The sequence below is a fragment of the Leuciscus leuciscus genome (genome assembly GCF_965113295.1).
Source record: "Leuciscus leuciscus genome assembly, chromosome: 17".
Taxonomy (NCBI): Eukaryota; Metazoa; Chordata; class Actinopteri; order Cypriniformes; family Leuciscidae; genus Leuciscus; species Leuciscus leuciscus.
The window spans coordinates 18448335-18476121 of NC_138741.1; the positions used below are offsets into that span (position 1 = coordinate 18448335).

At 37.3% G+C, this 27787-nt stretch overlaps 1 protein-coding gene across 5 annotated transcripts; it reads left to right on the top strand.

Moving 5' to 3' along the window:
* ptena (phosphatase and tensin homolog A) lies at positions 1 to 26894 on the top strand. 5 transcript variants are annotated; one of them, XM_082144015.1, is made up of 15 exons: positions 1 to 735; positions 4333 to 4417; positions 4578 to 4622; positions 4716 to 4759; positions 6120 to 6358; positions 6517 to 6658; positions 7330 to 7398; positions 9775 to 9941; positions 10331 to 10651; positions 15146 to 17485; positions 17922 to 24162; positions 24573 to 24687; positions 25050 to 25178; positions 25338 to 25452; positions 26239 to 26894. In XM_082144015.1, the coding sequence occupies exons 1-10, from the start codon at positions 651 to 653 to the stop codon at positions 15329 to 15331; spliced, it is 1383 nt and encodes a 460-aa protein (XP_082000141.1). In that variant the 5' UTR covers positions 1 to 650; the 3' UTR covers positions 15332 to 17485; positions 17922 to 24162; positions 24573 to 24687; positions 25050 to 25178; positions 25338 to 25452; positions 26239 to 26894. The 5 variants fall into 5 exon arrangements, with proteins under 5 accessions (XP_082000141.1, XP_082000142.1, XP_082000143.1 ...); XM_082144016.1 differs by having other exon boundaries at positions 15146 to 16291; positions 17336 to 24162; XM_082144017.1 differs by having other exon boundaries at positions 15146 to 16291; positions 17358 to 24162.
* The last annotated feature ends 893 nt before the right edge of the window (positions 26895 to 27787 follow it).

Sequence of the window (27787 nt, forward strand, 5' to 3'; positions counted from 1 at the left end):
CAGTTTGAGAGTGGAGCTGCGGAGCGCCCTGAGGAGAGATGAGTCCCACCGATAAACCGCACATATTCACGCTTCTCCAACGGCTACCGTCGCATATCTAACACACACTTCAGGTGGAGACTGTCAGTTGTCATTTTTCACGGAACCAACTTGGCCATCCAGCGACGACGATGATCATTCGTTAGGAGGGTTTTGGGGAGGGGGGGTTTAGCTGTGGTGGCTAGCGGGCGATGCTAGTCGGGAAAGGCTCGCCTGTGTGTTTTCTTCTTCGCGCGGAGATGGAGAGGATTCGCTCCTCTCTCTGGACCTGATCACGGCGCGTGCGCCGGACACACAGACTTCTGATTTATTGTTGTTGTTATTATATCGGATGCGTTCCGGCTTGACCGGGCCGCGGGATCGGAGGACCTTTTCAGCAGCTCGGAGGACTGAGCGATCGGGACCGGGAGAGTCGGGCCTGCTGCGCCGGATCGGATAGAGGCCCGCCTGCGAGAAGCTCTAATCCGGCCCGCTGCGCGAGACCCACCGAGACAGCCCGCGCGCACATATACACAGTCAGGGGTGAGAGAGGCACAGAACCATCCCAAACAAACATAATCCCCTTTCTAACAATAAACCGGAATAAAACTGAAGTGTTTTGAACTGCTGTCATGGCAATGACTGCTAAAATTAAAGAAATAGTCAGTCGGAATAAGAGGAGGTACCAGGAGGATGGGTTCGATTTGGATTTAACCTGTATCCTTACTCATATTTACTGTGTCTAAACTACTTTTTGTATAATCTTTCTTTACATTTTGTGTTGTGTGTGTTTATGTCTTGTTAACGTCAAGTTTTAGTGAGAATGATGGATATGCTTTCTCAATATGGCTTCCTTTTTTTAACGTCTTTTTATATGTTAGGCAAATCCTTTTAAAAATGCTTGTCATGACGCTCATGCTGTTTTAATCATGAAATATTGTTTTAACCTCTTGTTATACCCACAGTCAGATCTCTGGTTTGACAGCTACATGGATGTAATGGCACAGTCTCTTTCCAGACCGCCAATATTACATACATTATGCTCTATTATTTCGTTTTATAGCAGTGTGTGTTTTGCAGTTTGACAGTTCCTATATGTGCTTGGCACAACAATGACAACAGTTTGCTGAAGAGATTGCACAAATCAGTGTGTATTGACAAATCTGTGATTTCTTCTACTGGCTAATGACAGTACTATTGATCATGTAAAGACATGAGAGGTCTATTCGGTGAGCATAATGCAGTGTGTTCTAACCTTGCTATTCTTAGCTATCTTTGAATCAATTGATTTCCAAACACACTTGTGGAGAGAAGTTTGGTTACCTGGGACACCCTGTGACTCCATGGAAGGTCCGACTTGGTCCGTTTTACAAGAAAATATCAAACATCTTTAGCCTGTCAAAAAGGTAATTACTTGATCATATGGCATGTATGTAACGCATGTAACGCTTCGTCATCAAGTTCAGATGCTCTGGGCAATGATAAACGACAGTCATGATTCTGATGTCTGCAACATTTGGTTTATTGTATCTAATAGTGGGATTAGATTTCTAGACCCATGTCTAGAAAGCACTTTAGCCAGTGGCTGATGTATATCAATGAGATGTTTTATCAATGTACTAACTTTAGATACAATTCATTAACGTTGAAAACAAATCTATTATCAATTGACAAAGCTGTCAGTTCATTTAGGAACTGATAAAACTGAACTGACTCCATTTCCAGATACCTGCTGATTAATCAGCTTGGTCTAAATGTTATATATGAATCCACAACAAAATAGAAGTAATATTTGATTTTCCAGTAAATAAAAACAGAAGGTGGAAATTCCCTTTTGGTTGTGAACTCATGACTGTTAAAGGAATTATGATAGATCTCCATTTGCTTTTAGCATTTAGAGACCTCTTCCTCATTTTCATCTGGCTGATATCAGGCGGCCTTTTGTTTTAACTTTGGCCCCTGTTGGTGCAGGAGAATTAAGTGCGTGAGTTCTTCCTAACTTTCACGATCTGCGGAGAATATCTCTGGTTTTTGCATCTCTGGTTCTCCCTTGTGTAGTTTTTGCACCAGCGAGCGGTTGGAGTTTACAGCCGCTAAGCCTCGTAGATTTGAGGAAGTGTGGCAGGTCAGGTGTTTGACAGTAAATGGCCTGCTGTCGTTTTGGAATGGAAGTATAAAGAGTAGCTTATCTATCAGATCCATAAATGAGGTTGAATCTTTTTAGTGTATTCTAAATAATCAAGAACCCCAGATTGTCATTATTAAACTCAGTGATGCTCTTGGTTGTCCAGCATTTCCTTTTCATTGCTGCAGTAAATCTCACCTCTGATTCTGAAAAGCTACACCACTGGAGTACTGAGCATGCTGGGAAAGGTCAAATGTCATTCAAGCTGTCTGAGCTGCAGAGTTTAATGCTTTAGTCTGCTCATCAGAGACATTAAATTAGTGTATTCTCTCTTGCTGTTTTAAACAGCCGCACTTCATTTGTTTTTGATTGATTTCTGAGATTTTTTTAAGTCTATGTGTGTGTGGTTGAAGTGTCATGTCAGAATTCTTGCATGCTGCTATGTTCAGAAGGGCTGGAGGGTGTTTTAGCGTTCTGGGTGGAAATGGTTTACATGTCAAAACCACTAGCTCTAGCAGTGTGCCTTGTGTACTTGGGTGACATTGAGATATTGCTTAGCAGCTGATGAGGGAGAGGTATGCAATGCAGATTCCTTGTTCTTCTGCCTGTGGTCTGCTACGCATAATACTTACACATGATGAACATGCCTGGCTTGATAGATGTTTCATTCACATTGATGTTCCGTCTTTTCTTTTCATAAGATGTGCATTTGCCAAAATACATGCCCCTGACTAAAGACCCTGACCTGATTAATGAAGGTGGTGTAGATTTCATATGCGTGTGTTGGTTGATATTGGATGTTTGTTTGTTTTGCATTTTAAATGATTGATGGTATAAATGAAATACATTTTTAGTATCAGCTATTGATCCGTTATTGTCCATAACATCAAAATAAAAATCGGCTAACCAGTGCATCCTGTGCATACTTCCTGTGAGCCCTGATCATTTTTCTCAGTGACATGAAGCTGTGGATTCCGCATTTTTCAGAAGTGTTGTCAAGGCTTGTGAAACATGGGCATCTGGTGTAGTTACCATTGACACAGAATCTGGTTGTTTGCAAGAAGTTTGATTTTTGATTTTGTTTTCAGAGGGGCTTAAATTGTCTCACAACTTTGCTTTGAGAGTCCTTGAAAATGCTTTGCTCACTATCTGCCTTATTCTGAAGTGCGATTACCTTAAAAACATGACGTTTTCCCTTCCACGTACAATACAGTGCAAATTCACCCGCCTTTCTATTTCTTTTTTCCAGTCTATTGTGGTTGGTCCAGTCTGTATGGGTTCTGAACACCAGCTATTTTAGTGCTTTAGATTTATTTAACATTAGTTATGATAAATGAGTCGACCAACCGTTTTAAAGGAATTGGGCTAAAAATAAGCATGACTCATCCAATTATAAAGCTTCTGGCTTTTTATTCTGACAGTGTACGACAGGAAACGAGCAGAACAGAGGAGCCATGCTTCTTTCCCCCTTTCTCCACCGTGTTGTGGTTGAGGTGTGAACCTCCCCCAGAGTCTGCACACATCATGGGAGCGAGAGCATACAGTAGAAATGCCTGCAGATGCACAGTGAGCAAGGGAAGTGAGAAACGAAAGAATGGATATGAACGAGGCTTTGTAAGGAGACTGCATTGTCTTTCCGTGTCAAAAAATAGTTGCATGATGAAGTATCGAATTTGCATTTGAGTGCATAGGCTGCTTGGTGACCTTTGACCTGGTTGGTGTAGGTCAGGATTGTGAAGCTGTTTGACCTGCTTTGCGTTGGTGGAAAGTGCAGACACTTCTGTGCCTACGGTCTGTCACTTTGCTAAAAGGTCAACTGCTAATGATGATAGTGAGAGTGTGACATTTACATTTTACAGACAGCTGAACTTTTGCATCACAGGTTTTGCCTTTGTTTTCTCCTTAGTTGATTTTGAAGTCTTTGGTAAGGTACAGGCCATGGGAACAATTGACCGACTGCATGATTACAGCAATTTGACCAGACATGGAATGACACACTCTGGGGAATCTCTGTCCAAATAAGCAATATTGTTGCTTGTTTATGTTGCTGCATGTATGTATTGACATTTTTAATGTTCATGTTGTTTTGCTTGTGGTCACTTGTAGATGAATTATTCTTTGTGAACTTTAGACTTGTGAAGTGGTGTGCAGTCCGCATATTTCTTCATTTTCCTTAACAAGCATATCAGATATTTATCCCAACATCATCGCCATGGGCTTTCCTGCCGAAAGGTTAGAGGGGGTCTATAGGAATAACATAGATGACGTCGTCCGGTAAGTCCAGTTGGAGTTACCTAAAAAGCTTTCTTTTTCTCTCTTTGTCTCTCGTCTTCCTTTATATTTGACAAATCAAGTGTTTTTGTAAGTTAGAATTAAACATTGTCTAAATCAGAGCCTCGAAATTGTTCTTATATGGTGTTGTTTTTCCTTCCAGATTTCTTGATTCGAAACATAAGAACCATTATAAAATCTATAACCTGTAAGTATTTAGTTTTATTTGAAGAAGTTACAGATAAGTGTTTATTGTAAGAAAATTGGATTCTCAGAGCTGCTCTTATGCTTGTCTTACCAGATGTGCTGAACGACACTACGATGCATCCAAATTCAACTGTAGGGGTGAGTACATCCATTTTGCGATAATAAAATGTTTAAATGGCGCTTGTAGGGTTTTTTTGTGTGTGAAATTTGTGATGACATGAGTACTTTCCCACAATACCTCTTTTTTTACACCTAAATGGAAGACATGCGCTCTTTTCTATCAGCCGACATGAAGTGATTGAGTTTGATTTTAAGGCTAGAATACACTACGCAACTTTTGCTCAGATTTGCAGTCTGGAGGGAGTCATAGTTGTGGAAACCGCAGTCATATATGATGTGCACACATTTTTTATATTCAGATTATAATACAGAATTTCAGAAAAACAATTTCTTTGTTCTTAAAGCCACAGTTAAACAGTAGTCATCACACATTATATGAAGTGATTTGATTGTCCACTGCAGTTGAGATGGTCTGTTATTCGTGGGAAGTCATTAGGCTGCTAGTTATGATAGTTTTGCGGGCTGTGCTGATCACATGCAGTGACTTGTGACAAGCAAGCCAACACTTGACGGTCTTTTTTTAACCTGAAATATTGAAAAAGGAGTTTTTTATTTTATGTATTGAATTTTGTACACAAAAACACAAAAAGCTACTGTTATAAACCGATATAGGACATGCAAACACTTGATCGGATTGAAAACCGAAACTGAAAGGACTGCGCATGTGCAATGACGTAGAAATAGCATAATGGGATGTATGACGTGCGGAACAAACTGTTCTTCCTGTTGAATAATGTGTCATATAATTGAGTGTCCAATTATTCTAAAATTCTCCTTTCACTCCGCGTCTGTGAAGTGGAGCAGGACAACGTCCCGCCAGTACTTGTTCTTTCGGATTCTCATCCACAGACGACGGGCGCTTGGAGGGGCATTATTACTGCGTGATAAATATAAGCAGCACGACATAACGGTTTATATGTTCATTGTCTCCGAATTATGACCAGAAATTGATAAATATTAAGTTTGCTGTTTAATACAAATAAAGAACCAATGTAGGAGAATGGTTATAATGCGCAAAGAGTGGGAAACTGTATATTTGTGCAGTGTGCGCATGTCAAAAAATCAGTTTCGGTTTTGAATCTTGTGACATTTAAACGTGCATATCAACCCGATCACGTTTAGCATTCGGGTTTTACTACATTCAGATTCATCATTCGGAATGAATTCAGGATGTCATCAACACTCAACAATGTCCCTGCCCCAGCAACAAGTGTTTTTGTTGTTGTTCACTATTTTTTTTTCTGGTTTCTGCAGCAACTCTGAGCACTTTTCATATTCTTTATCCTGGCTGAAGCACTTTTGTTTCAATGAATGTTACAAAAGTAACATTCAAGGAATATAAAGTTGATTCTAGAACCTTAAATCTTTTTGTCTTCAGTGGCACAATATCCCTTCGAGGACCACAACCCGCCACAGTTGGAGTTAATTAAGCCCTTCTGCGAGGATCTCGACCAGTGGCTGTCCGAGGACGAGAACCACGTGGCGGCCATCCACTGCAAGGCAGGCAAAGGTCGCACGGGGGTCATGATATGCGCCTACCTGTTGCATCGCAGAAAGTTCTCAGAGGCACAAGAGGCACTGGACTTTTATGGGGAAGTCAGGACCAGGGATAAAAAGGTACAACACTCTTTACTTATGCATTCTATTTTCAATCTGGAACTGCTGTTGCATCGACGATGAGTTCTCGCAGCTAGTTTGCATTTCCTAGTTTTAACGGTTCACAAAAATGTTTTGTGTGGATGTTACTGAGCCTGTTCATCTTTTTCTTTTTTCAGGGGGTGACCATTCCCAGTCAGCGCAGGTATGTGTATTACTACAGCTACCTGCTGAAGAACAAGCTGGACTATAAACCCGTTGCTCTCCTCTTCCATAAAATGGTTTTCCAGACTCTGCCCATGTTCAGTGGTGGCACCTGCAGTAAGTCTTACTCTCCTTTAACCTTTCTTGAACACAAAGTCTTGCAATGAAGCTTTTTTGAATGCTGAGATGTTTTGAAAGTGTTCGATGTAACTGACATGGTTATGCTGTCATGTGAGGTTGTGGTCACACTCACAAGGAGCTGCTGTTGTGTTTGTCATTTTAACCCTGTACCACATCTTTTGGTTCTGTCTTTAACACTCTAACACTCATGGGTACGTTTTCTTTCTCTGTTCCTGTTTTCTTTTCTTTAAAAATTTCCACTGAGAACTGTTTCGACATATCGGCTCCTGCCGCCCACCACAGTCTCACACATAATGACATCACACATTGTGCCCTCTGTCCTCCCCTCCCCCCCATTCGTACATAGTGTGCTAGTCCATGTTTTGTTCACGTTCGTGGACTTGTGCGCCACAGCCAGGCTGAACGCCAACCCGAACTGCACCCTACATCACTGCCATTTTTGGGAAGTTCTTCATGTTTTGAAATTGGAACTAAAAGTGCAGAGTCAGTCTCAGAACTCCCATGATTCAGAGGTAGATTCCAGAGTTCCAGACCTGTGTGTGTGTGTGTGTGTGTGTAGAGGTTGCTGTCATTCCAAGGCCAGTGCGGTGCTGAGCTCTTGGTCAGGCTGATGGTGGTGGTGTTTAACTTCCTTCTCTCTCTCTAAGGGGACAATACTGTTAGAAACAGGAGTGAGGTGAATCCCCAGGGCTTCAAGAAAGGCAGCTGGCACTGGGGTAAAACGGCATTACTTTACTACTACTGTTAATAGAAGCATCTTTAAATGTCAGACAGGCCCTGCCCTGTGCAGCATTCAGTACAGTTCAGTACAGCTTTTGTTGCTCTAGTTTCTTCCAGGCAGGAGCCTAGAAACATGAAGTAGTGAGAAGTCCTAAATATTTTATCTTCCCTAAAAACCCTTAGAGATGTACTCTTTTCATCAAGAACAAAAAGCAGTAGCAATTTAACTATAATGATATAATTATAAATGAATCAAGTTGGGTAACAAAATGAATTTGTTGTGCATTAGGTGGGTGGTATGACCTAAATTTCATATCATGGTACGAGTAATTTTATTTTGCAGTTAACTATTAAATACTACTGGTGAATTAAATGCTTTAAAAGAATCAAATGTATTATAGTACTAAAAAGTTTTAAATGTATTAATATGTAATATTATTATGATTTTATTATTATTTTTATAGTGTTATACATTTACTTCTAGTTAGATATATTACATACTGTAACTTCTGGACTTATATGCACTTATAATTTATATGCACCCCTTGATAAGTTGAGAAACATCCTCTTTGCATGTAAATAACAAAGTAGTTCTGTCAATGGAGATATATATATATATATACACACACTACTGTTCAAAAGTTTGGAGTCGGTACGATTTCTTTTTTTTTCTTTTTTTTTAAGTCTCATGTTAATTAGTTTGACTGCATTTATTTAATCAGAAATGGTTAAAACACTAATATTGTGAGACATTATTCAGCGATGTGATTTTTTCATATTTGTGCGGATATCTGTGTTTTCCGACCTAAAATGTATGACCCACTTGATTTTTAGCATTTAAAACAACTGTTTACTATTTTAATATATTTTGTAATGTAATTTATTTTGAAAAAATTGTGCTGCTTAACATTTGTGTGGAAACTATGATACAAGGCCTGGGCAATATAGCTTAAAAATTATATCTTGTTGGGTAAAGAAATAATATGTATTTATGAAAAAAGAAAATGTTTTCACATCCTGCCCAATGTTGTTCTACAAACAATGTTCAAATTGAAGGCTATAAAAACAATCCATGTAGGCTGCACTATATATTATGTGCAAAAAAGTTTTAAATCACATTACATTCTAACATTGTAACAACAACATTACAATCTAAAAACAAAAATAATGCTTTTAAAAGCAGAAGTTAAATTTGATAAATTAAAAATTAAAATAAATAAAAGCAAAAGCACAGGTAAGAGGATCACTCATTCGGTCAGTAATTATATTACCCTAGATTTAATTTTTTTATATTACCCCATTACAATAGTCACAGTTATAAAAATACACTTACTTGTAGGTTTAAAATTCTACATGGCACATTTAATATCCAACAAAATTTTTTTTTAGCAAAATTTATATTTTAGTCAGAATTATTGTGCTCTGGTGCTCGTCCGCTGAAGTCTGTGAAGTTTAGTGGAGACTCGCTTACATAAGGCTCGTCCACTCCTGACATTAAAATAGATATATTTGCATGACTTTCTAACATTTACAGATAGAGGAAATAGCTGTGAAATGTAAGTTATGCACTGATGACAACACCACATCTCAACTGTCAGAACATCTGATGGGGCAGCCAGTGTTAAACTATATGGGTTAACTATATCCTACCAGTCATTTTGAAGCCTTTAATGTAAAGTATGTCTCATGTTTAGGACAATTTGGATTATGCACTTTCCACGCAGCAGCTCACTCTGTGTCCTCCGCTATTTTTCAGGTGCGCTCAAACTACTGTATATCGATATAAACGATTGCCTCAGTCTAAAAATATATCAATATATCATTCAAACTTGATATACCACTCAGTCCTATGTAATACTCTTTTTCTAGAATCTTTGAAGAATAGAAAGTTCCCAAAAAAATGGTAACGATGTAGAAGTCTTTACTGCCACTTGATCAATTCTTGCTGAATAAATATATGTAAACTTTTGAATGGTAGTGTGTGTATATATAGGAAAACATCTATGGGCTGTCATACCGCACACCTAGTGTACTTGATTAAAAGAAGAACCTCCCTTTGTAACATGCTGACTGTGCTGGGTGCATGCAGGGGTTGGGCGGCTGGTTATTCTTGGATACATATTTTCTCCCTTTGCATCAACCCTGTTCCTAATCACTGACATGTCTTTACTGATGATGTCAGAGCTGGGGGTGGAGTTATTTCACTCAGTGTGGGCTCCTTGATAATTAACACCTTTCTTTTGTCCTCTTTTCCTCAATACAATGTTTTTGCTTACCTTTTATTTATTTATTTATTCCCACCATTTGATCTCCTCTTTCTCCCTGTCTCCTTCCCTTTCTCACTCTCCCCATCTCTCTATTCTATCAAACAGACCCTCAGTTCGTCGTGTATCAGTTGAAGGTAAAGATCCATACGTCAAATCCAGCTCACACACGGAGGGAAGAGAAGCACATGATCTTTGAGTTCCCTCAGCCTCTTCCGGTTTGTGGCGACATCAAAGTAGAATTCTTCCACAAACAGAGCAAGATGATGAAGAAGGTAAGATCTTGTGTAAACTTTGACCTGTGACCACCTCTCAAAACCATAATCTCTTTGGTACATCGCATCACAGGATCTTGACCTTGTTACCATGGCTGCAGAGACGTTGCCTTCTGGTGTTTTGTGGTTTTCCTATTGTTTTATGTTTTTGGTCTCTGCTTCAGTAGCTATGTGTGTTCTAAATGTTTTCTTCCTCAATTTCAATTTTTTTCCCTCCCAACAGAGCATTACTGTCCTTTGCCGGTTTGCGTTTCTGTGCTCTATATAAATGTGTTTATAAGTGCATTTGTTGGAATGTGTATTTGTGCAGTGTTTGTAAACACTTGCTATTTATGGCCATCCAATGCCCAAATGTAAACCTTTGCTTGTGTGCTTGTGTGCGTGCGCAGGATAAAATGTTCCATTTCTGGATAAACACGTTCTTCATCCCGGGTCCCGAAGAAGCTGGGGAGAAAGTGGAGAATGGGTCGGTGGTCAACGATGTGGACAGCCTCTCCTCTCAGAGCCAGAGCTCTCCGGCAGAGAGGGAGAGAGAGAAAGAGAGAGTTGCAGCAGTCGGACTTGAAAGAGAAAAGGGAGCAGAAAGGGGAGGAGAGCGAGCGGGTATAGCCGATGGAGATAAAGACTACTTGATTCTGACCTTAACGAAGAATGACTTGGATAAGGCCAATAAGGACAAAGCTAACCGATACTTCTCACCCAACTTCAAGGTGAGGAAACACTATTCAACGCTGGACATTTGCATAATTTCAAACATACTTGGTGGCTACAAGTTATAAAAAAAAACTAAAAAAACACTTGTATGTCTTAGTGTTGTCAAAAGACCCGGTACTTCGGTACCAAGTCGGTACTAATTCTTTTTTAAACGTCACGGTACCAGGTTTTCTCAAACCCGGTACTTGATGCGCGTGCATGCCCGAAGCGCGTGCAGTTGCGTCCTCTTCATAAAAGCGCTGATGGCGATCGGCGGTGCTGCTGCTGATGTGGTGCTGATGTTTTTGCGCGTGCAGATACGTTATTTCAAATGGCGCGCGGCAAGCGCGCTCATAATAGAAGCGGCGCGCTCGCTTTTCCATGTGCGTTCATGGATGCATAGCAACGACAGACGCCACGGGAGTACAAACGCTTGTGCGAACTGCGCTCTCCATGATGACGAGGAAGTGTGACATAGGTCTATTAATTGATTTCTAGCCCTTGCATTAGCTTTACTACTAGATATATTTATGGAGATGAGAAATAAAAAGCCGTCATTAATATCAGTCCGTCAGAAAAGCAGTTCTAGTCTTATTCTTGGCTGGATAACTCTTAGCAGGTTTAAAAAGCCCTTTTAAAGTTAAATATGAATACAGTTTTGGATTAAATAAAAGTATAGTCAAGTCAAATAAAACATATTTTATCTCCTGTATAGTTTGGTAATGCTACAATAAGATACCATTCATTAACATCACTTAATGTGTTATCTAACATAACACATTGCGTGAACAATATATTTTTACAACATTAATTAATGTTTGTGAATGTTATTTAATACAAAACACTTGATTGGTCATGTTTGTTCACTTCATTCATTGTGCATTAAATAATGTTAACAGAAATAATGTTAACTTTTGATTTTAAAAATGTATTTTTAAATTTACCCCTAAAGGAGAATAATTGCGACAGTATATAACTATTGTTTTTTTTTGTTAGGTCATTTTATCTAATGTTATCTAACAAATGGAATCTTATTGTAAAGTGTTTTTAATACTACAGTTTCCATCTTTGTGATATACACTTTAATATAATTATGTAAATTTAATCTAAATTAAGCTTTGGTACCGAGAACCGTGGATTTTCACTGGTATCGGTACCGAATACTGAAATTTTGGTACCGTGACAACACTAGTATGTCTATGTTCACTTTAATGGCAATGAAAATGACCTATAAATTGTCATTAAAGTGAAATTACTGAACTTAAATATACAAGCTTGATAAAAATGATTATTCTAGATGAAAATTTCATATATATATACACACACATATATACATATACATGCATGCATACATAAGATAACTCTTTCTACTGGCAGCAAAACATGACTTAATTTGGAGACTGGAGACAAAATGTGTTAAATATTGAAGCAATATGAGACCGCTGCAATGTGGGGTTTTAAATGTTTAAATCACAAGATAAGATTTTTATTGTCACTGTAGATGTACAATGAAACTGGTGGAGCAACCTCCCCAGATGCCTATAGTGCAACTTAGTAATTTATTTTAAAATTATGTACACTTACAGTCATGTTTTATTTATCTTCTTGGGTTTAGGGTGTTGATCACATGACTGGCCAAATATTACTCTCTATCTCACTGTCTTATCTTTCGTTAAGTGAATCATGGATGACTGCAAATTATATTCATATACATGCACACCCCACCATTCAAAAGTTTGGGGTCAGTAGAATTTTTATTGAGCAAGGACTCATTAAATTGATCAAAAGTAACAGTTAAGACATTTCATGTTATTTCTATTTTGATTTAATGTTGAACATTTATTTTTTTATCAAAGACTCAATGTATCACACAGGGCTCCACACTGTGCAACTTTTCTTTTCCTGCCCGTGAGACTAAATTTGTTAGTTTGTTAACTGACAAAAGCGGCCATTTCTTTAGCACATGAGAAACATCAAGTGGCAAACAAAACAAAAGTGGAACGAAACCATGCTACTCATTTGAGCTGCGTATCGCGGACCGCTTATCAGCTTGGACCAACATTTGCGCAGCGTGAGCTCAGAACAGGTATTTGCGGGCCAGTCTTTGATCACGTGACACTGTTACTACACAGGCCAGTGTTAATTTCGTTGACGAATAATTTTCGTCATTATTTTCGTCAACGACATTTTTTCACAGACGAAAACGAGACGATAACTAAATAAAAACTAGTTTTGAATGACAAAAACTATGACGAAAATCTATTGACATTTTCGTCAACGAATAAAAACTAGACACAAATGTTAGATAGTGACGATTTGGGTAGCGATCCAGTCTGATGTCCTGCATTTGTGGTAGATGCGCACAATTGTCATAGACAGACAATTGTACTGTAACGTGATCTACCCAGCGGCACACGAGTTGGCATGCGCTGCATGTCTCATAAAACGTTAAAACATGTAAACGTCTGGGAGAATGAGTGGAGCAGACATGAAGATCTGAATAAGAGTGACGGCGCAAAAAAAGAGCTATAATCTGTACGGTTTTCTGTGCGCACACACCCGACCCGAAGCGTGCAGCCATTCACATAGACACCTAGCCTACACAGCGCGCGAGTACAGAATTGAGCTCTCTTTCGTGTCTGAATGGACAAATACACACAAATATTATGTCTAAATTTCCGTTTTGGAGAGTATTCACGTAAATTATGTCGGTTATGTCTTAAACAGTTGTGAGTGTATCTATGTGCATCAGTGCATTAGATCCGCATGTCATTGGACATGATCCGATGTCTTAAAGTGACAGTGGGTAATAAACCTAATGCGGTCTGTGTCCTTAATATTGATCAAGCAACAAAAGAAAAAGAGAAAAGCATTCACTGCTCGTTAATAGCTTTAATAAGGATTAATTATATTTAATAAATAAATATGTCTGCTTGAAAGAATAGAGAATGATGTATGTATGCAAGTAGCCTAGTTATAAAGAATTCATATATCATTCATTGAAAAAAAGACTGTCTTCTACTTTAGGAAAAGTTGTTTTATTTAATTTTAAGATATTTTTTTAAGTTACAGTAGTTAAATCTGTATCTGTATTGCACGTTCAAACTTTAAAATCATTCATATTATCAGGTTAATATATGTTTTCTCCGGGAGTATATGGGTTTGGAAATTTTTGATAAATTCGAAATAAATGCATTTAAATTGAAACCCATTATATTTTAGTCGACTAAATCTACTGTAGATTTAGTCGACTAAAATCTTTTTGTATTTCGTCGACTAAAACTAGACTAAAACTAAAACAATTCAGATGACTAAAATATGACTAAAACTAAATGGCATTTTAGTCAAAAGACTATGACTAAAACTAAATCAAAATTTGCTGTCAAAATTAACACTGACACAGGCTTGAAGATGCTCTGAGAAAGCATTTGAATTCGCTGCAGAATTAACAAGATTGCAGAGAGATCTAGTGGGAAGCATTTCAATTCAGCACAGAATTTACTCATATAAACCACAGATATCAGATCAAACAGCGCTGGCGTGGAAACCAGGAGAAACGTTGTACCATAAACGGCTTTTCATTCCACAAATCACCAACGTTCACCATGGGTTTAATGTAGTAACGCTAACTGTAACTGATATTGTGGCAGAAACAAAACTTCTTCGAATTGCATAGAAAGCAAGTAAAGAGTGCTCCTTGAAAATCACTGAAGCTGTCAGCTCTGTAAGATACTATAGAAGAACGATGGTACATTTAATAAGAGAAGATTATTAAAATGTTCCTTTTATAAACAACCTACTTTTTAAAAGTTAATTTTATCAGCATCTCAACTCAAGCTCAGAGCTTTACTGTCCAATGTGCATTTCCAAGAAATAAACATGAAATATTATTAGTAACTGCACTTATTAATGCAAAACAATGATTTATGATTTATGATTAACAATCCCCCCTCTGAGCTACCAAATTAGGTGCTGGTGGCACCATCCGTAGAGCTTGGTGGCACCAGTGCTACTGCTCTCAAATGTTAGTCTTGAGCCCTGATCATGGTTTGCGCAAAAATAAGCAACACAACTGTTTTCAACGTTGATAATAGTAAGAAATATTTGTTGAGCAGCAAATGAGCATATTAGAATTTGATCATGTTAGATCATGTGACACTGAAGACTGGAGTAATGATGCTGAAAATTCCATCACAGGAATAAAATACATTTAAAAATATATTTAAATAGAGAAGTTATTATTATAATTAATATAATTAATTTTATTGTATTTTTGATTCAATAAATACACCCTTGAAGAGCATATGAGCATTCTTTCAAGAACATCCAGAATTCTTACTGACACAAACTTTTGAATGATGGTGTACATTAAAAGAACATTTAGAATTGATTTTATTTTTCTTGTGTACTCCAGATGACTCTTATTTATTGTACCCTGTCTTTTGTCTCTTTCTCTCTCTCTCTCTCTCTCTCTCTCTCTCTCTCTCTCTCTCTCTCTCTCTCTCTCTCAGGTGAAGTTGTACTTTACCAAGACAGTGGAGGAGCCCTCAAACTCAGAAGCGAGCACTTCAACTTCTGTCACTCCGGATGTGAGTGATAATGAACCAGATCACTACCGGTATTCAGACACCACTGATTCCGACCCGGAAAACGAACCTTTTGATGAGGAACAGCACGCACAGATTACAAAAGTCTGAACACTTTTTGGCAACTGCACACACACACATACACACGCACGCACGCACACACACAAATACATGCCGGACAAAAACAAGAAAAACCAACCAACACCAGTGAAATAAAAAAAAAAGGAGAAAACTTGAAAATAAACTGAAGAGAAAAAGGACCCTTCCTCCCCACCCCTCCAACAGCTCGAGGACAGTCGTGTCGGACGCCATTGATCATAACGAAGAAAATATCCTGACCAATATATTGTTTTACTTCATTTTGATTGATTTTGGTGTGTGGATAACGACACCGTTGCCTGAGGTGGGAGGGAAGGTCCTGTAGCTATTCTGTGTATATAAAATCCCTTTTTTGTGTCAAAGACAATAAAAATCTAGGCAATCAGGCGAGGAGAGGGGAGGGGAGAGGAGGAGAGGTAGAGCAGACCACACATCTCTCCTTCTCCCTGTCTTCACCCAGGCCAGTGCTGCAATCACCCTCTCCCTCGCTCTTCCCCTCCTTACTGTGAATGCTTCTCGTGCTGTCCGCGGGCGCTAAGACCTTTGACCCCTTCCTGCGCAGTGTGTGCTGGTGTACGTAGTCCTTCAGGCTGTTGTACAAAGGCTACGACGTGCCAGCATTCCTTTTTCCTAGTCTCACGACCCGACCCGTCCCGTCCCGTCCCGTCCCACTCCCCTCCCCACCCCCACTGTGTATAACGATAAATTATGCAGAAAAACACGACATCCCATGTAATTGTCGGTTTTTTTCTTTATTTTTTCTTTTTTATCCTAAGATAATAAAAAAATATAATACATGAAAGCGCAGGGAACCAGTGTTTGCAATAATGTTAACACAACATTTAAAGGATAAATTGGTGTGCATGTCATTGGAGTCAGTGTCCATGTTTAATAAATGCTATATGATGTGTTTTTATTAAAACAGAAGTGTCAGAACTCTCTTAAACGGTCGTCTGAGATCAATTCACAAAGGTAAATTGGTTTTAAGACCTTAAGCTATAATTGTTTTGTTTTTTAAAGCACTTTTAGTGAAAACACAATATACAAGTACTATGTTTGCAAGTGTTTTTATTTTTATTTATCAGTATTTTTAGTACATGCTCATTTCCCGTATTTATACATTTACATCTAATGCTCACTTAGTTAATTTTTTTAAAACACTAATCATTTTACAACACTTAAATTTAATCTTCAGCAAATCACAAAATGAATGTCTATTTTCTTAATACTGTACGTTATAATGTGGTCATGCCTAAATTCATTTGCATTTAAAATGAGGGGTTTTTTTGTGTTATTTTCAATTATTTACAAAATGGTTCGCTACAGTTCAAAAGTTTGGAGTCGGTAAGAATTTTAGTTTTTGAAAAGTCTCTTTTGCTCGCCAAGGCTGCATTTATTTGATCAAAAATACAGTAAAAAATGTCTTTAAAATGTCATTTCTTCCTGTGATGCAAAGCTGTTTTTTTTAGCATCATTACTCCAGTCTTCAGTGTCACATGATCCTTTAGAAATATTTGGTGCTTAAGAAGCATTTTCTTATTCTATTTGTATTATTTTCAGTTAAAAACAATTGTTGCTTAATATTTTTGTGGAAACTGTGATACATTTTATAAGGAGTCTTTTTAATGAATAGAAAGTTTTTAAAAAATCGGCATTGATTTGAAAAATATATATATTTTTTGTAACAATATAAATGTCTACTGTGAATTTAATGCATCCTTGCTGAATAAGATCCCAAACTTTTGAACAGTGTAAATTATAGAATACACTTAGTATTGGCTATTTATTAGTTAATATTAATATAAACATATCCCTAATTTTTTCTCTTTTTCTTTGAACACGTTTTTGTCATTTTATGAGGTTTTCTAGGTTCACATTTTTGAAAGTCTCTCCTTAATAGAAGTTTTGTTTTGTTGTCCTTGGTGGATGCTCATTCCCTCTGTAATCTTGCTCGTAATCCTGTAAGGTCCACTGTTTACAACATCAATTTTAGCAGATGTTTTTCTCTCTCTTAAGACCTCATTTACACATCTAATAGGTCCTATTGTTCAGCCTTGCAATGCTATTGGATGGGATTATTGTGAATAGGCCCGTTCACTCACACAACCTACGAAATTGTCTTAACACCTCATCTTGTTTTACTGGACTGAATAAATCAACATTCAAGTAAGTAAATTGCCCAAAATATGTTTTATTTGATTAATAATGTCTAGATCATGCAGATATTAAGGTACTGTTGAATGCTTTAATCATGTTAGATTTTGAGCTTGTAATGTCAATTTTGTCATTTTTACAACATTGGTGAAATAGGGGTAGCAAAATTTGCCTGTGCACATTGCATGGATGAATTTTACTTCTCACCTGTTCCATGTGAAATAAATACTAATAGAAATATGTTTTTGATCATTCAAGTTTTAAATGTCATCTGTGTTACAATTTTGATTTTGAATCAAATAATTTTTAACCAAATATCTGCTTGCTGTGTGAGGGACAGGTGATAACGTTCTGTAATGTGGGGGCTGATAAGTTAGCCAGACAGTATGTGTGAATTCTTTAAAATGTGTATGATTGGAAAATAACCAGTGTTTTTTTTCCATTTCAGAATGCCACCAGCCAGAAAAGTCCATATTATCTACTAAGTGTATGATGTCATTGATGCCATCCAAAATGGGTGCAGTGATTTTTAAATGGATTCTGATACAAGTGATGAAGAGGAATGCGGAGATGCCTGTGACCCGGAAAAATAAATAACCCAGTGATCACCCATCTGATGATCAAAATCAAGTCATTCAAGAACACAGACCATGTCCCATGACAGGTATCGCTGGCTGAAAAAGGATTTTATCAGTCCCAACTAGGGATGTTATGATACCAAAAATCGAAAGTAGCCAAAAATACTCAATACCAAAGTCGATACCACGGTTAAAAAAAAGAATTCATTTTGGAAAATGGGGGGAATTCTCCCCTTAGATTACTCTTATGGGGTTACTTTATTTTTTTTAAAGAAATTAGTTATCTTGCCGAAATGTTTGCTCACTCAATGTATTTGTGTTTTTATGAGGTAATTTGTTGCAATAGTCCGTAAATAAGAATGAATAAACACATTAGAAGCAGTAGCATAATTAATGGAATAAAGATACTAGTTAAACAATGCTGTACATTTTTTCAGGTATAGGTCTAACAGTAGAATTCAGTAAAAATACCACAGAAATTGAATAATCAAAGATAAAATAACTCTGCATAATCATAACTAAGTTAAATATAGATAACTTATTAAAGTTTTTATTTTGTTATCATTATCATTAATAATACAGACAGCCAATAGTAGACAGTAGCAGGTTTTAATGACAATATGCTGTTCAGTTACATTACTGACGCGAATATTTGCCAAGACAGGCATTTTGACATAACTGTGTGTATTTGAACGGTTATGTGTAATAAGCGGCTAAAATGGACTGTGTGTGTTCGATTTGGTAGCACGTACTGACTGAAGACCTTCTCTCAGAGAGCATGCGAGGACTTTATAGTTTAAAATCGCTTGAATTTATAAATTGTCATGATAGAAAACGTTGTGTGCTAAAGTGCAGTTCGCTTGCAAAACTAAATGGGTGTGGATATATCGATGTGAAGCCATTTGCGCATTTTGAGAGAGAAAAGATGCTGATGCTTTGTGCTTATCATAATTGAGCATGGCTGTGAATGAACAGAGCTAAATCACGTAAATGCCAAAGTTTTCATTCAGTTCATCAGGACTTGTAAATACAATCTGAACATATTTTTATAATAAATACATTTTTCATAAAAATATTACTATTCCAATTATTAATATTGTGTGATTATTAGTGTGTATATAGGCTACGGTTATGGGGCTACATAAGCAGTACACCCTGCAAATGAACCCGGAAATCAAAAATTCTGCTACCAAACATTTCCCTAAAAACGTACTAAAATGTAAAATATATAAAAACCCATTTGTTTCTGCATTCGAGGCCTCGTACAACATTTTAAAGGTGAAACAATAAATTGTAGTTTTTTTTTTCTTCTATATTTGGGTCTTTGAGGGTTGAACTTTATATTGTGAATGGAGAATGTGTTTCTCTACTATAATGCAGTATTATACATTTTTGAAATTGGGGTCTTCTGTCGGTTTCCAGGTTGATGAGGATATTTTTAGCTTGACATAAATGATGCAAATCCCTGTGATGGGTTTAGGCACAGCACTTTAGTGCTCTGAAGCAGATGTTGGTTCAGGCAGCTATTTAGGGCTTAGTGCTTGATATAAGCAGTGAAAATTTACTCTTATAATTACGATTATAAAAGAATCTTGATAGTTACTGTGGGAATCAGTAATCTGACTAGTCTATCCTGTATATAATTGTCTAGCCGTAATGCTGTCTCTGCATATCAGTAGCTTTCTGCAGTCATTAGATTAGAGCGTGTAGACATGGAGGGAAATATAAATCTCATAACAAAGAGAAAAGGACAGATATATAATCCACCCCTCTCCTCGTCGCTCTGTCTTCCTTCTTCCTTTTAATTCTCCTCTTGGTCGGTTTTATTCCCCTTTGTCCGTTCGCTCGATGCTGTCGTTTATCTTTTTCTGATTTTGATAAAAACATCAAACTAGACCCACAGCCGCTAATGATGGAGACGGGAACTGTTCCACTACACCGTAATTGGTTGGCCATTGGGGAGTCATAGAAATGAGCCCTGAATGACCAATGAGGTGCTTGTCCTCTGTCGGCAAGCACGGTTTCTTTCATTAGGAAGATGTTCAGTCACCAAGAACGGCTACGCCTCCAGTTTACATCTTAGAACTTGCCGCTGATGCAATGCCACGACAATATGGCAACCGCTGTACCCTGCTATGCATATTTTTAGGAGATTTTAAGAGCTGCTTTATACAGCAATATGAATTGATTAGACTAGAATTTGGATATTCTCTTCGCTTTGACTCAAGCTTCATCTAATTGCAGCATTAGCATGTTCGTGTCTTTTTTGGCGGGGGTTTGGAAAGTATTCGCTCAATCTTGCAAGTCAACCCTTCATCTACACTGTGGGACAGTATGAAACTAATCTAGCGAAAACTTGCTGTTTGGATTAGGCCCAGAATCAAACAGAAAGTGGGGATTAACTGGCCTGGGTGGCAAGTTCTGCATTTATTTAAGAGCTAAACAGCTCTAAGAGAAGAAGTTGAGCTGTACTATATTGTATTTTATTTTATTTTTAGAAAATATACCTGTGGTCATAGATGAAATCAGAAAGTATAGGCTTGTTTAAGAATTAATCTAATGACCTCAATTTAGACTTTAAAGGAATATTCTGGGTTTAATCAAATTTAGCCCAATCAACCGCATTTGTGGCGTACTGTCCCGCAAAAGCCGAGGTTACAGTGAGGCACTTTAGATGGAAGAGTGAAGGGGCCAGTGTTTAGAGGATTCAAAAGCAGAAATGTGATGCTTATTTTATAGAAGCACTTCATTTGATTGTTAAAACTTGTGTATTTTTGAGCTGACCACGTGACACTTAAAATGGCATTTTTACGGCCATTTTAGGTGTCAAATTGTCAGGGCAACAAAATTGTACAATTGGAGTCAACTACCCAGAAAAGGCTAAATAAGCCATTTTTTTTATCATTATTTCAAAGTCAGCATGAATGAAAATCCACCCTGTCTTTTAAATGCATCTTAATGATCTTATTGTGAACAATTTATATACTTTTTTTTTTTTTTGAGCTTGTAACTTTTAATCAATGTCTTCCAGTGAAAACATCAGACTTCTCTTTGCTGATATACACCAGACTTCTCCAATCATTTAGTCCACTTAAACCCCACCCCTTCACAATTGACTGCAAGCTCACATTCATTTTTGAGTGCAACACCAATATCTCAGAATTTCAACAATTGATGGGTAGAATAAAGTCACTGCCCCACTTTCTTTACTTTTTACACATTTGCATGTATACGTACAATACAGAAGAAAAAATGTCACTACTTCTGTTTCATCATGACTTATTGTTTACATCTTGTGGCTATACTGTTGAAACAGTATAACATTTTTAACCTTTACGGATTGGCCTCATTCACTTGAATTTTTAACCTATATTTTAGTTTTTTTTATGAAAGTAGGGACAAGTAATCAACATTACGCCACAAGTGCGTTTGATTGAGCTTAACTCTGTTGAGCCAGGAATAATCCTTTAAGGTCTGTCAAGCTCAAACATTATGGTTGTTTGTGGACAGCACACTAGCTCCAGTATCAATAAATAAACACTGCCTCTTCAGGTTTCTAAGATTAAATCAAATAGGTTACCTGAAAATGTCTATAAACAATATAAATGTAGACACTAAACTAATATTCCTTTAAGTCTCTGAAGGAAAATCTTTACTTGGAGAAGAGCTGTGGCAGATTCTGAGGGACAAGAATTTGCAATGTATAGATGTTTGTATTCAGACTGTGTTCGCTCTTTCATTTTAAAGAGCGCTTGATTAGACAGAATCCGAAAGGGAAAGGATTAGAGGATTATGGCGTGTTTTCCCTAGAGACGATCGGCCACGCTAGACCAGGCTAACATCCGTCACCGCCAAATTAATATGGGGCTCAGATAACAGGCACCAACACTTCTCCTATCAGCACAGAGGAGTGTGTCCTCTCCATGAACCCGGCTTACTGTCACACATCTCATACGAGCACAAAGGCCATCATAAAGAGGTCTGAAATGGCTTCGAGTCGACCCTAGATTATGAAAACCGCAGAAACTATCTCAGCCTTTGTTGATGTGACACATTAACACGTCATGATATAAACACACACACGCACTAATACCCAACGACACACACAAGGATAAAGATAACACCAACGCTGCACTAGACTTGAATACGTGCACATGCAGTCATTCCCATGAAGCTTTGTTATATGGTTTTAAAACAACAAAAAACATCTGTTGGTGCTGTTAGCTAAAGAGAATTTATGAAGACAAACAAGCATAAGAACAGGAATTTATTGGGTTATTATGGCTGCTTAGTATTAAAGGACTTTCATAAAAGAGGAAATAGGTTGTCTTTAAGCAAGCACAAAATAAGATTTCTAATGTAATAACTTGTAATACTTGTCATGCAGGAAAAAGTTTCATCCGACATGTTCTCCACTCCAACAGCTGAGTTGACGCTTATAGTAAGTTTTGTGGTTTCCATGTCACCAGTGTTACTTTTGAGTAACAGGTTGGTACATCAATGAATGTGTCAGATTTATGGCCGACAGAGGTGCTAGTTGGTATTGTGAAAGAGGAAAGTGTTGACATAATAGTTGTTGCTTGTTCATATCAAAATATTTCTCTCCTGCACTCTTAAAAATAAAGTTTCCTAAAGGTGTTTTTTGCAGTGATGACTTCACTATGATTCACCACAGAACCTTACAGTGAACAGTTATTAAAATAAAATAAAAATTCTTAGTGTAAAGAACATTTAATGATCTATAGAACAGTTTTTCCACTATAAAGAACCTTTTGTGCAATGGAAAGGTTCCATTGAAGTTCTTTATGGGACCATAGTCTAGATGGCAAATCATAATTTAAATGGACTAATTTTCATATTCATACTGTGTGAGCCGCATGGATATTTGTCAGAATGAGAAGTACTGTATGTGTATATTGTCCTCTGGTGCCATCTGCCAGTAACAAAGCAGAAGTAAAACATCCCATAATTCACAGCAGGGGCTCAACCAATAAGAAAATAGCAGAAACTGGGTCGCACAGCTGAGAGTCTGTCTATGAAAGAATGCGCATGGCCAGTGTTCTTTAAGAATACGAACACACTGTCTCAGAGTTAGACTTCCTGGCTGCTGAGAAACTGTTGTTCAGGTATGAAAGGGTTGATCTGAAATGGCCATCTCGCCTTCCTCTTCCTCCCTCCACCTGCCCCAGATAAGTGTCACCTTCCTCTGTGTGTCTCAGAAAAAAAAGATGATGCAACATTGTGGTAACACCCAAACAAAGATGAGCGCTCAATCACGTGCGGTTTCTGCACATAACAACTGCAGGTCATGCATATAAAGGTTGGGTAGTATCAGTATCAGGTACCCCACATTTTTCCTGTCACGGTTAGGTTTAAAGGCAGGTGGATGAATTTAGGGAAAGTAATGGCATCTCAAATTATACTTTAGGTTTGAATACGAGACATTATTCACTAAGGCCTGGGGCCGGTTGCATAAAACTTTTAAGTGAACTATTCCTTTAACTGTTGTTTTATAGAACTTGCAAAAGTCAGTTAGTGTCAGATGCCTATGAATTAACCATATAAAAATAAAATATTAAATATTAAAAATATTTTTGGTCTACAAATGTCTGCAGTAAGAACGACCTGAAATTTGAATGCAGCTCAATAACGGATGTTTCTTTCTGACACATTTTCTAAGAAAACCACAGCTGAATCGGTTCTTTCGCACAGTTTGTTTCAATGAACCGATTTTTTAAAAAAAACCTTCTAGTGATTCATTTACGTCACGTCGTATTTTGGAAAAACCCCGTGCGCCTTTAGAGTAGAGTACGAGCACAGCAGGTTTACATTGGCCGGTTTTGCTTCAACCGAATGAGAAGATCTGGTTCAAAATAACAATTTGCTCACGAATCGGATACCTCCACAACAAATCCTGGACTCAGTTAAGTTTCTGCAGTGAAGCAATCTGAGAGCACAGATGGCAAGACCACAGTAGTGTAACGTTAGCTGTAGCCTACTGCGCGAGCTGTTCATGTAAATAAGTGGAAGGATATCTACAGCTTCTTATTGTTTGCCTGTTACTCTTCAGACATGTATGTTTGCAATCTCATCGCATTTCTGTGTTGTGTGGTAAGTCATGCCTTTTAAACCTTATCTTATTCAATTTATACTGTAACTTAAGTTATAGTCCTAACATTAGCTGAAAAAATATCTTAGCCAACGCCCTACATCGACTAGGGGAATACGGAAATGTATGGACTTAGTTTGTCCTATATTTGTTGATTGTATTCTAATCAGTTAAAAATAGCCAATTTAATGCCATTTTGATTGAAAATAGGATAAATTGTATACTAAACATGAGTGGTAAAATTGTTTTAAAAAAAAGTTTCGTTTCACTTTCGATTTGTATAATAAAGCTATTTGAGGTCGTCACTGGTTTTATAATGGTTAACAAAATATATTTTTAAAAGAATGTTTCAATAAGAAAACATAACTTTAATTTCTTATTTATCTGTAAAATGTATTTTTTCGTGTGTCAGATGTTCCCTGTAGGCTTGACAGAAGGCAGGGTCATGCGCAAGAGACGCGACACGTGCGACCACGGGAACTACGTGATTGAGGGGACAACCAAAACCTGCTGCCTCTGTCCAGTTGGTAAGATCTAAACGTTATATTTTGGTTAGCGAGGTAGACTTTGTGTCTTATTCCACATGAAAGTGTAGCGTTAGGGTCTGGAAAGGGTTCTTTTTTTCTTCTTTTTTTTTGTGATTTTTGTTTTTCAAAACCATTTTTGTTTCCACAGACTGTGGAGTGATATGAGAGACCTGCAAGTAGCGTTGTCATGGGCAACGGAGAAATAAAAAGTTTAGCAGCCAGTAGATATTTTACTCTCATTGACTAATCAGAATCAAGTATTTCAGAGAACCATGTAATTATCTTTATTTAAAAGGAATAAAGACAATAGGATGTTCTCTAGGGTATATGCACACAAATGTATGTATTTGTGTGTGTTACAGGTTACAAGCTCACACGTGACTGCACAGACACAAATCATCCAGATTGTGATCTGTGTGAGCCTGACACCTATTTGGACCACCCGACCAATGATCACAATTGCCTGCCTTGTAAAATATGCGAAACGGAAGGTAGGTGTTAACATCTTATCCTTGTTAGTTTAAGTCAGGTTAATGGTTATTTTGTGCAAATGTTTGTGATTGCTTATTTGATGATGCACTGAGGAAAAGCCCATTCAGAGTGGCCATTTTTCTATAAAGTCTTACTTGTGCTTTGTCTCTCTGCTTTAGCAAACATGGAGGTGAACGTGAATTGTTCAGCGTACTCCAACACTATCTGCAGGTGTAAGAAGGATCATTACTGTGACCGGGGGGACTACTGCAGGATGTGTAAGCCTTGTGACAAGTATGTAGTCAGCCAAAGACCCTTTTCTCTCTGGACAGAATGATGTGTGTGTGTGTGTGTGTGTGTGTGTGTGTGAAGAAAGTTATATTGTTAGTTTTAATGGAGACCAAAGTTCCTTCTAAAAAGCTGTGTGCAGATGCATACTTATTTTGCTCCCACACAAATCACAAGAAAATCCATGCAGAAGTCGGACTCCGAAATGTGCGGGGGGAAAAGCATGTCCATTTGATTTTCACTGCAAAACTGAAGCTGTGTGTGCTAATTCCTCAGATAATAGCTGCATCCATCCGGATTTCAGTGACTGTGTCCAAAACAAAAAGCCCCGTCTTTTAATTTTCTATTTGTTTATAACTTTTTTTTCCCTCATGATCTCAGCATTTAAAAAAATAATAATCTTAAATCGACAAGACAAAAAAGTAAACACATTAAATCCTGGCAAAATTGTCCTAAATATTTGAAAAATAAATATTAGTTTGTTTTTAGTTTCTGTGTAAAATGAATCATGCTTAAAGAGGGAGTCGGTGAGGGCTTCACATTTCTGATACGCAGGGTGTTTCTGCTCAGATGCCTGAAGGATATGCCCAATATACATTTATTTTATAAATTGTTCTTTAATTTATAAAAGGTTTGCTAAGCAAGAGCAAAAGTTAGAGGGAACATTGAAGACCCAGTTCCTTAAAAATCTGAATTTTTGTTTTAGCGTTCAGCATTTCATAAGCTTTATATTTAGAAAAATTTCTTTCAGCTCAGTATTCAGTCTTTGTTGTGTTCATGTTTATCCAACAGGTGTGATGAAGTGGAAACAAAATGCACAGAAACCAGCAACACCGTGTGCAAAGATGCCAAAGACACAACGACGTCAAAAGGCATGTGGGTCAAAGACGAAAAGGGGGTTTCAAGCATCAAAAAAATAAAAGTGTAAAACTGCTTTAAATTTATTCTTTTTCACATACATTAGAATATGTCCTGTTTAACTTTATATTTTTCTGAGCAAAAAATAATTACCACCATACATTTTTACTGTGATTTTACTGAAGACACCCACTAAAATGTAATTCAGTGTAACAATATTTTTATTGCAAAAAAATCTTATCAGACATTTTTAGAAAAACTCTAATTTGATAACATATTATAGGATTCTATTTAAAGATCACAGTGCAGCTCCCAAATAATAATTATTTGTAATTTTAAATCTTTACACCTCGCCAATATCCTTTAAACCATTAGGTTTTACCCATTTGTCAGCAAGAAGTTTTTGTAAGGAATTGAAAATCAATTAAAATCTAATAAAATTTAGTAGGAGCACATATTGTTTTACATATTTTAATAAGTACAGCTCAGAAAAAGTATATTGTTTAATTTTTACATAAACATATCTGTTACACCGAATGACCATGGTTTGTTACTCTGAATGACATTTTGATAAAAATTGAGAAAATGTTGTCATTGTTCCTATTATTGCAATGTTTTGAATATTATTCTGTATCATTAAATTCCTGTGCAAATCACAGAAGCAGATGCTGAAAAGAATAACCATTTTATTCCACAATGCATATCATATTCATGTAAAAATGAACTGAACTGGTGGTAATACTGTATAATCAGCATATCTCATTTCATTGAGAACTTGAAACTTGAAGGACAAACACACATAGTTCACCCAAAGATAAAATTTACCCCGTGATTTACTCACCCTCAAGCCTAGGTGTATATGACATTCTTCTTTCAGACGAACACAATCGGAGTCAGGCTATATTAAAAAATGTCCTGGCTCTTCCAAGCGTCATAATGGCAGTGAATGGCTGTTTATGTTTTGAAGTCCATAAAAAAAAGCATCCATCCATCCATCATAAAAGTGCATCTATTCATGATTAAAGTGCTCCACACTGCTCTGATGGGTTAATAAAGGCCTTCTGAAGTGAAGCGATGCGTTCGTGCGATGTTCCGGCAGACAGCCTATGCAAGTCAACTTACGCCAAAAGAGCAACACTTGACGATGTATGACGTAGATATAGGAGTATCATAAGTTTAAAGCCTCTCGCGGTTCAAACAAACAGGGCTGGGCAACAAACTCAAACTCCTCCGACATTTCTCTTTAAAAATTCTCGTTTTAGACTCTTCGTGATTTGCTCTGCGCTTCCAAGTTCGTCATTATGTTGTGCGACAGGTCACGGTTTACTCGTCCACCGTAAATCGATGCGTATAGCCGTCTGCCAGAAGCTAGTTATTTTAGTCGATAAAGTTTTAAATATGGATATTTTTCTTACACGAACAAGTGTTCTTTTTTCTTCACTTCAGAAGGCCTTTATTAACCCCCCAGAGCAATGAGGAGCAC

Coding starts and splice junctions, on each gene's coding strand:
- ptena (XM_082144014.1), top strand. CDS start 651: ATGGCAATGACTGCTAAAATTAAAGAAATAGTCAGTCGGAATAAGAGG. Junction 7,399..9,774: donor GAAAGGCAGCTGGCACTGGG/GTAAAACGGCAT, acceptor TCTATCAAACAG/ACCCTCAGTTCGTCGTGTAT. Junction 10,652..15,145: donor ACTTCTCACCCAACTTCAAG/GTGAGGAAACAC, acceptor TCTCTCTCTCAG/GTGAAGTTGTACTTTACCAA.